This window comes from Humulus lupulus, chromosome 4 (assembly GCF_963169125.1).
Source record: "Humulus lupulus chromosome 4, drHumLupu1.1, whole genome shotgun sequence".
NCBI lineage: Eukaryota > Viridiplantae > Streptophyta > Magnoliopsida > Rosales > Cannabaceae > Humulus > Humulus lupulus.
The window spans coordinates 226,384,698-226,394,900 of NC_084796.1; the positions used below are offsets into that span (position 1 = coordinate 226,384,698).

At 32.3% G+C, this 10,203-nt stretch overlaps 2 protein-coding genes and 1 pseudogene across 2 annotated transcripts; 2 read left to right on the forward strand and 1 right to left on the reverse strand.

Annotated features, from left to right (window-relative positions):
* Positions 1 to 246: 246 nt before the first annotated feature.
* On the reverse strand, positions 247 to 1,171 carry LOC133832948 (putative F-box protein PP2-B12; annotated as a pseudogene).
* Positions 1,172 to 5,425: 4,254 nt separating this feature from the next.
* On the forward strand, positions 5,426 to 8,225 carry LOC133831266 (probable beta-1,4-xylosyltransferase IRX10). The gene is made up of 5 exons (XM_062261504.1): positions 5,426 to 5,589; positions 6,001 to 6,104; positions 6,202 to 6,590; positions 6,689 to 6,930; positions 7,460 to 8,225. The coding sequence occupies exons 2-5, from the start codon at positions 6,008 to 6,010 to the stop codon at positions 7,971 to 7,973; spliced, it is 1,242 nt and encodes a 413-aa protein (XP_062117488.1). The 5' UTR covers positions 5,426 to 5,589; positions 6,001 to 6,007; the 3' UTR covers positions 7,974 to 8,225.
* Positions 8,226 to 8,595: 370 nt separating this feature from the next.
* LOC133832949 (uncharacterized) lies at positions 8,596 to 9,816 on the forward strand. Its single transcript, XM_062263220.1, has 2 exons — positions 8,596 to 8,603; positions 8,841 to 9,816. Exons 1-2 carry the CDS (start codon positions 8,596 to 8,598, stop codon positions 9,814 to 9,816), a joined length of 984 nt encoding a protein of 327 aa, XP_062119204.1.
* The last annotated feature ends 387 nt before the right edge of the window (positions 9,817 to 10,203 follow it).

Consider the following 10,203-nt stretch of genomic DNA (forward strand, 5'->3'; position numbering starts at 1 on the left):
GGGATGCGAGTCCTCTATTTGAGAGCCTTAAAAACTAAGGTTTTTTAGGACTCGCAAGTTTTCACTGCTACAAAAAAAGACTTTTTAGGACTCGCAATTTGTGTCCTAAAAATTTCTTTGAGTACCTTTTAATTAATTATAATTTTATTTTATAAATCAATATTTGGGTAAAATACCCAAAAAAATTTTAAATCCCATTATTGTTATTGCTGAATGAATAATAAATATATACTTATATATTTAAAATAAAATAAAAATTTGCTATTATTTCTCACATAAAATTCAAGATATTGAGAATGTGAACAAACATAAACAGAGAGAGTGTATCTTATTTTGGTCTAATTTCGATGCCATGAACAATGAGACCATCCTTCCAATGGCTACTCAAATCTTGAAACTTCATTTCCAGCTCACCCTCTTGTCTTCCATCGTAGAAAAACTCACCCAACTCAATTTCCATCCACCCATCTCTTCTCTCCTTCAGATAGTTATGCCCATCTCCTTCTTCTCTTTCGTAATAATCGCCGTCTAAAGCCGTTGTTCCTCGAACAATCTCCCCGGATCACACAAATCCGATTGTAGTATTTCCTACTTGGGTTTTGAATCCATAAAAATCTTCATCCCTTAGCTTGAAGACCAGATATGGAGTGTACAATGTCAATGGAGATAGCATCGAAACCTCAATCTTCCCACTGTTCTCCAACTAACACACCTAAAGGAGCAGAGCCACTTCTTCAAACCTGTTTGATTTCAATTTCAGTTCATATTCATTCACACAATTCTAAAATATATGTATATATATATGCATACCTAGCATCAGGTGAAGAAATCCATTTCCAATATTGAGGAGTATCAACCCAAATGATACAGAGCTCTCTCGCGGATATCATGAAACACTTTTTTCTGGTCTCGTTCTCCAATGAAAAGCTCTAATCCCTCCGCGAGCCACCGTTGCAGCGAGCCCCTCCGCGAGCCACCGTTGCAGCGAGCCCCTCCGCGAGCCACCGTTGCAGCGAGCCCCTCCGCGAGCCACTGCCTCATCGTGAGCCACCAGCGTTGATGTGGCGCATCTGCTTGAGCGAGTCGCAGATCTCATCGACGACATCCATGTGCGGCCATGTGCTTGGTCTTGGAAAGGCTGAGGGAGACGAGGAGACGCAGGGGTCGGCATGGGAGACGAGGGTCGGGAGGGAGGAGAATCCGAGAGAGAGGGAGGCTGAAACATTTTAGGGTTAGGACTTTAGTTTTAGGTCAGATTTTTTTTAAATACAATATTCGGGTATAACTCCAAATAAATAAAATTAATTTTTTTTTCTTTTATTTTTAAATAAGAATAAAAGAAATTTGTGTTTTTTAATTTAGTTATTAAAATAAAGCTTTAATTTATTTATTTATTTGTCATTTTTTACTTAAAAATTTTTAGGACACTCATTGCGAGTCCTAAAAACAGTTTTTTAAGGAAAATTAGAGGGAATTTGAAATTTTTAAAAAATTTAAACTTTTAGGATACACATAAGATTTTGTGTTTGTTTTAAAATGCGAGTCTCCTAAAAAGTCATGGATGTGTTTGTTTTAAAAAAAACTCAAACTTTTAAGACACACATAGTAAGTCTAAAACAAATTCTTTAAGGACTCGCAACGTGAGTCCTAAAAAGTCCAGAAGGTTTTTTTAGGACTCACATTTAAGTGAGTGTCCTAAAAAGGTGTCCTAAACCTGTGTTTTTGTAGTAGTGTGTTATAATGATAAATCGTCCATTGATATAATCATTGCGTACAAATTAACCCTCTAATAATGGTTCATAATTAATCGGGAATAAAATTACTGTTTTACCCTTTTAATTATATCTTGTTTCCTTAAGTACCATTAACTTTACTAGTGAATGTTAATTCATAACTAAATTATGAATTTGAGCTCAATAACATTTTCAGTCCCTAAAATCAACCCTTAAGAGAACCATTATTCAATCTCTTACGAGAAGGTTTAGATTCTATATCTATATGCTATGCCCCAACCATTTACATTAATGAGTTCCCAAAACAAAAGTTTCTAGCCTGATCATTCTGACAGACCCTAACGAGTGAATCAAAGAACTCATATAACATAAACAAGAGTTCATAGTAACTTCATGATTAAGATCTATTTGTATATGATCATCAGTTGATATATTTAATTAATACTTCAAAACGGTATTTAACTAAGTATTAATAAAGATATCTGGTACACTTCTATATATTCTCTAATATATAAAGTACTTCTACTAAAATATCCTACTACATTAGTGATCCAGATATAGATCACATGTATTCATAATACTAGTGAACCGTACTTGCAGTAATTAATCTAAAGATTCCATAACTTTATTTTTCTGCAAACTATTTAAGTTCATTTATCTTAAACACAATCTTATCATACCAATACGGATTTGAGATCACATATATGAACTTATATGAATTTGTCTAATAGTTACGTAACATTGTCACGTAATAATACAATCTATAAAATATATACATAACAAATTCAATTTATTTATTTATTTTTTTAAATAATATCTAGGACATATATTTTCATAACACAATTCCCAACACGGTGATGATGATAGAAGGTTGCTCTTTTGCCACTGTGTTTGTTGAGATTTTGTCCGTCTAAAAAAATATCGGTTCCAAAGATTGAACTGTAAAATTGTAAAAAAAAAAAATTTGTATTATCGTAAAAGTGAAAAACTTTATGGGCAACCAAGTAAAGTTATTTTTATGCTTATGTTTTATATGAAAGACCTCTAATAGTAATTATTTTATATTCATTCTATGTATACTAAAATTGTGGTCACGTGAATAAATTAAGACTTTTTTATATTTATATTATATGTGAAAAAAGAACAATCAATAAGAAAAATAATATAACTAGACGGTAGTAGTTTAGTTTAGTTGAAAAGTTGTTTTGAAGTGAAAATAAGAATAACATAAGAAATGGAAATAGAAATAGAAATATGGAAGTTTTCAAGTTTAGGTGGGCATTAATTGATTGTTATACACTACACTAGTTACTTCAAGAAACGGAGAATATATACATATATTTATATTCTTATGAAAGCTCATTTACAGCAAGCAGCAACATGGTTGAGTTTGACGAGAAGTCCATTTCAGGCCTCACTCCAACTAATTTCTAATTATATATTGTATTAACCAAAATTTGGTTAATATTGTAGACTTATCATTTCAACGTTGTTGTTATTATCATTAATTCTTTGTTTTTTTGGGCTAACAAATGGTATTTTGTCTTCTGTTTTTTTTTTCGATCACAAACTTTTTTTTTCCTCTTATAATTTTTGTCCAACCGTTATCATCGATCCACGTGGGAAATATTGAGTATGTGTGAAATATCGATCCTCGTAGAGTGAAGATTTTAAAACAAAGCTAGGAGCTTATTTGTTTGATTTTGACATTGTATCAATTTAACTGAAGCAAGTAATTTCAAAAAATTCAATCTACCATTAATAGAAGCATCTTTACAATTATATACATATAACATCAAATAATTATAAAGATAGCATATAAAATTTTATTTACAAAAATGCATTGCTTCATAATAGAAACATCTTTACAATTATATACATATAACATTAAATAATTATAAAAATCGCATATAAAATTTTATTTACAAAACTGCATTGCTTCATCATAAGAAAATACCGTATTTCAAAAATAATATACTTGAATTAGAAACATTCTCGAAATCCTGAATTTCTTTTTTTTTTTCTGGGTTTTCAAAAATAATTTTGATTACCTATAATAGTGATAAGTTATTAATTGGTTACTTTTTCACAAAAATTTTATTTTTAGAGCATATTATTTCATATAAAATTTGGTTACCTCAAAAATTTATTTGTAGAAACGTTTTTATCTTACTGATTAGTTTTTTTAGGTTATATTATAATGTCTTATTATTTTAAGATACTATTATGTTACCTTCAAACTTGTTTTATGAACTAATGAGTTACAGTAAAGTATAACAAAGTACTATATTATTTATCATCAAAAGTTATTTTTAGTATAATATATAGTAACTTATTTTAATAAAAAAATTTGATTCACTTTTTAGTCACTAATGTAATTTACATATAAGTAGTAGTACTTCTTTTATTAATCAAACAAAATGGAAACTTAGAAGTTTGCTATTATAATAAAAAAAATACATATTTTGGGTTTTTACTATAAAATTTTGTTTAACCAAATTAAAAAGCAACTAAATAGTTCTTTTTTAAATACAACAAAGTAAAAAAATGAAACTTTTTGGTTAATTAAATATAAGAGAAACTAAAAAGTTATTTTTAATTATGGTCTGGTCACATTCTCTGTAGGCAAATCAAAACTATGTTTTCCATATATAAAAATGATCATCTTGAATAGTAGGTCGTGATTGTACTATCATTGGGCCGAAACGACCAGCATGTTAACGAAATTTTTGTTTTTAAGTTTTGTAGAAGAGAGAGAAAAGAGAAATAGATAGATTTTTGAAGAAAGAGAGAAAAACTTGTTTGGTATATTTGTAGGATGTAATTAATCCCAAAAAATAGATCCCATAAATAAAAGTAAAGAAAAAAAAGAGTAAAATTGTTTTCTATATTTATAGGCTTTGTTTTCATCATGACTTTTATTATGGGAAAAGAAATTTTGTTAAAGTTTTATAAAATATTTTATTGAAGAATATATTAATAATTATTCTAAAATTATAAATTATACTATTTTTTTTTAAATTTCTCAATTTTCCCTATTGAATTCCAAAAAGAAAAAAAAAGCTGAAATTTATTATAATTCATTTTTTCTATTCTAAAATTTAATATACAGTATTGAGAATTAGTTCCATTAAATCAAATTTTTTAGAATTTTTTTTTTACATTTGTATCGGGAGTATTCCAATTTGAGACCTCCTTGATCAATATTTGTAAGAAGTGTAGTGCTACTCTTAATATGCCTATGATCACAATATATCTTGATATGATGTTATTTATGTGTAATTTTATTTAGAATAATATAATTATATATACATACAAGTAAAATTAAAAATAATTAATATAGCTATATATTTACATCACTTATAAACAAATTACATAAATATTACTATGATTATTGTCTATAATGAAACATGACTTATGTGAAGGAGAGTACTACCCATGTATGTATAATAATAGCGTTTTGTATAAAATAAGTGAGCGTGTTATAATTTTAATGATACGCATTGTGTGTCTTTCTCAAAGATATTGAAATTGCATCTAATTTTCTCTTTGATTTATATATATATATATATATATATATATATATGCTAACAATAAGAAAAATGGCGTGAAGGGAAGGGAAGGGAAGTAAAGTACAAAAAAGCTACCAAACTTTCAATAAATGTATATAAAAACAACATATAGTTGGTATGTGAAGAATTAGAGGATGACGAAAGTGAAGGTCACCTAAACAAAACAGAATAAGAATAGCTTCTTCAAACTTCCAAAAGCTTGCCATTTTATTATAAGCAAGAGCTCACTAAAGTCCTCAAACCCTTTCTTCTTCTTCTTCTTATTCTTCTTTGTTTGCCTCTGTGTAAGTTTTAATCTTTTCAATTTACATTTCTTATTGTTTGGTATTAAATATTTTTATTGATTTGTCATAAGTGACTTTCATATTATTCCAACGTAAAATATTGTTTTTCTAAAAGAATGTATGTTAAAAATAAATATTTATTTATATTTTAAATAATTATACAATTTACCAAGCAAGTTAGCTTTCATAGCAATATATGTTCTCCGTTTCTTGAAGCAATTAGTGTATTGTATTACTATATTAGCCGACACATGAAATTTAATATCTCCAATATTGTTTTAGTCTTATTTTTCAATATAAAAAAAATACTTGTCAACTACTACCACCTCACGACGTTCGAACCGTTTTATTCTTATTGTAATATCTCTATGTCTCTGCCCTCCCTAACACCCAATTTCTTCTTTGTTTTAGCTAAGCCATGAGGATTCGCATACGGGTTTTGCTTCCTCTACTGATTTCTGTCTTTACTTGGACCATCTTTGCCGATCAGGGTCCTCGTACGGAGAGAATTTCAGGTACATCTTGTCTCATATATTATTCTTCAAATCAATTTAATTAGCTTGTATAGAAAGAAGTGAAATGGCAGAATAATATATTTATATACGCATACAGGAAGTGCTGGTGACGTGTTGGAAGATAATCCGATTGGAAAGTTGAAAGTTTATGTGTATGAGCTGCCAAGCAAGTACAACAAGAAAATTCTTCAAAAGGACCAAAGATGTCTCAACCACATGTTTGCTGCCGAGATCTTCATGCACAGGTTCCTTCTCTCCAGCCCTGTTAGGACAATGAATCCCGACGAAGCTGACTGGTTCTACACTCCCATCTACACCACTTGTGACCTTACACCCAATGGCTTGCCCTTGCCATTCAAGGCTCCACGGATGATGAGAAGTGCAGTTCAACTCATCTCTTCAAACTGGCCTTATTGGAATCGAACAGAAGGAGCAGATCACTTCTTTGTCGTTCCACATGACTTTGGAGCATGCTTCCATTATCAGGTAGAAAACTAATAAAACCCCATTTCTACCATAACGCTTCTCTAGCTAACAGCACAATCATAGCGCAAGACTAATTATGCCACGTACGAATTTTGTAGGAAGAGAAAGCGATTGAACGGGGAATACTTCCATTACTCCAGCGAGCTACATTGGTTCAAACATTCGGGCAAAGGAACCATGTGTGCTTGAATGACGGTTCCATCACAATTCCTCCATATGCTCCACCTCAGAAGATGCAGGCCCATTTGATCCCCCCGTACACCCCACGCTCCATTTTTGTCTATTTCCGGGGTTTATTCTACGATGTCAACAACGACCCTGAAGGGGGTTACTATGCTAGGTATGTATATATTGCAGCCAAGCTTTTCTTCTTTTTTCTTTTCCATCTTCGTTATCAATAGAGTACAAAATTAAAATCTTATGGCCCCATTTTCTATGTTTCCACTATGTCCCATTAATAAATGAGGGACTATCTCCATTTTTATATGTCCCCGTGTCCCAACCCCTACTAATAAAAAGAAGACAACTGAATAAAATACTCCTACATTTTATTGATTGGGGGCACATAAAAATATGACAGAAAATTTGAGTCCATAAATGAGTAATAAAACCGAATTATTGTCAATCATTTACTGGTGGGATATAGTAGGGGAATAAAAATCTTGAATCCTCAAATTACACGTAGTATTATTTTTTTGTCTCACCGGTTATATTTTGATTAGATATAATAAATGTAAGTAAATAGCTTATTTGCCAAAAAATTTATATTATTTGGAGACAAGATTTTTATGGATAGTATTGACATGAGAAATCTCAGAGACAGGAGATGTACATGTTGTAAATCAATTAAACAAAGTTGAGTGTGACAGGGGAGCAAGAGCAGCCGTGTGGGAGAATTTCAAGAACAACCCTTTGTTTGACATCTCAACCGATCACCCAACTACATACTACGAAGACATGCAGCGATCGGTGTTCTGTTTGTGCCCACTAGGATGGGCACCGTGGAGTCCGAGGCTTGTGGAGGCAGTGGTGTTTGGATGCATCCCTGTGATCATAGCGGACGAGATAGTGTTACCCTTTGCTGATGCAATCCCATGGGAGGAAATAGGAGTGTTCGTGGCAGAAAAAGATGTGCCTGAGCTGGATACGATGCTGACATCGATTCCGCCAGAAGTGATATTGAGGAAGCAGAGGCTGCTCGCAAATCCATTTATGAAACGGGCTATGATGTTCCCCCAACCTGCACAGCCTGGGGATGCATTCCATCAGATACTGAATGGGCTTGCGAGGAAGCTGCCATATCCCAACACTGTCTACTTAAAGTCTGCCCAGAAGCTTTTGAACTGGACTGCAGGGCCTGTGGGGGACTTGAAGCCTTGGTAGTAGTTGATGAGAAGTAAACCCCGTATACTATTTTTCGTAAAAAGAAAAATATGATAATTTTGTAGAGCTTTCTTGGGTTGAGATGAGATAAGCCAGTGAAACGCAGATTAAATACAGTGATTGTACGTATTTTATCCTTTTGATTTTAAACAAATGGATTTGGATTTTTGTTTTGAAAATTGTTGTTGGGTGACAAATGGCATTTTCTAAAAGGAATATTTTGGCAAAAGAAAGAGTGTGTTGAATACTCCATTTTCTCTACTATTTTATTTACTTTTCTTCTAATTTTACACTTCGTATACCTACCAACATTTCCGTAATCAAATCAACAATTCAATACCAACATATTCTCTTATTTCATATCATTTTCTTAAGCTACAATGATAATCTTGTCGTTTGATTGCTTAACCACTGCAGTACATCTTTAATTAGGACTGGATGGAGCACAATAATTTACACAGCTTTTTACATTAAAACCACCACGGGTCGTTCTCGTTCGCTACCCTCTTGAAATATTAAATTTAATTTATTATGGTTAGTTTCTAAAACTTTTATGAATTTAGAGTTTCTATGTATTTATTAGAGTTTTTAGAGTCTTCATATATTTTCTAGAGTTTCTAGAATGTTCATGTATTTACTAGAGGTTATTGAGACTTTAGTATTCTAGAAGTCTCATTGCTTAATTGATAGATGAGAATTATCTAGAATAATCTACTAGCTAATAATTTAATTGTGTTTCTAGAAAAGTCCATAGAGTTTTATAAATAGAGATGTAGTCCCACCATTTTGTATTAAGCCAAAAAAACACAAGTTGAATGTTCTATGAAAAAGCATCTTCCATCATAATATTATCTCTCATATTAACAGTAGTTTTCAACAAAGTCTTCAAGTTGTCTCCCAAATTCATCTTAATTTTCAACAAAGTGGTACCAGAGCAAGGTTCTGGAAGATTGTTGAGAAAGGCCATAAGGAGCAAGAAGATGTTGCTCTTTCTCAAGCTCAACGGGAAGCCTTGAGGGATTCAAGAAAGAGAGACAAGAAAGCTCTCTACCTCATCTATCAAGCGGTGGATGAAGATGCATTCGAGAAGATCTCAAATGCAACTACGGCCAAAGAAGAGTGGGAGAAGCTTCAAACTTGCAACAAAGGAGTGGAGCAAGTTAAAAAGATCCGTCTTCAAACTCTTAGAGGTGAGTTTGAACTTTTGTTCATGGAAGAATCTGAATCAATTTCTGATTATTTTTCTAGAGTATTGACAATTGTCAATCAATTAAGAAGAAGTGGTGAATACGTTAGTGAAGTGAAGGTTATAGAGAAAATTCTTCGCACTGTAACTCCAACATTTGAATACATTGCTACAAACATTGAGGAAAATAAAGATTTAAAAACTATGACTGTTGAGCAACTCATGGGTTCTTTACAAGCCTATGAAGAGAAACAAAAGAGGAAAAAGAAGCAAAAGGAGACGGTGGAGCAATTACTACAACTCAACTTGAAGAAAGAAAATTTTGGCAATAATAGAGATCAAAGAGGAAGAGGACGTGACCAAGGAAGCGGACATGGACGTGGCCGTGGACAAGGAAGAGAAGGAAGGGGTGGCTTCAACAACGTCAATAATGGAGAAAGAAGTCGAAATCCACAAGCAACAAGAGGACGCGGAAGAGGCAACACATGGTCAAGGAATGATAAATCCCACATCAAATGCTACAATTGCAATAAGTTCGGCCACTATGCCTCCGAGTGTAGATCAAGGAAGGTTGAAGAAAAGGTCAATTTCATCGAAGACAAAGGTGGAGAAGAAGGAGCATTGCTACTAGCTTTCAAAGACAAAGATGAAGGCTAAGAAAATAGATGGTATCTTGACACCGGCACTAGCAATCACATGTGTGAACAAAGAAGAATGTTCTGGAGCTCAATGAAGCGGTAAAAGGAAATGTCTCTTTTGGAGATGAGTCAAAAATACCCGTGGAAGGCCAAGGTAAAATTCTCATACGCTTGAAAAATGGAGGCCATCAATTCATCTCAAACGTTTACTTTGTGCCCAACATGAAGAACAATATTTTGAGTTTGGGACAATTGCTAGAGAAAGGTTATGATATTCACTTAAAAGAAAATAACATTTTCTTAAGAGATGATAAAATTAATTTGATTGCCAAGGTGCCCATGTCAAAGAATAGAATGTTCCTCTTGAATATTTAATATGATATTCCAAAATGTCTAAAGGCCTGCT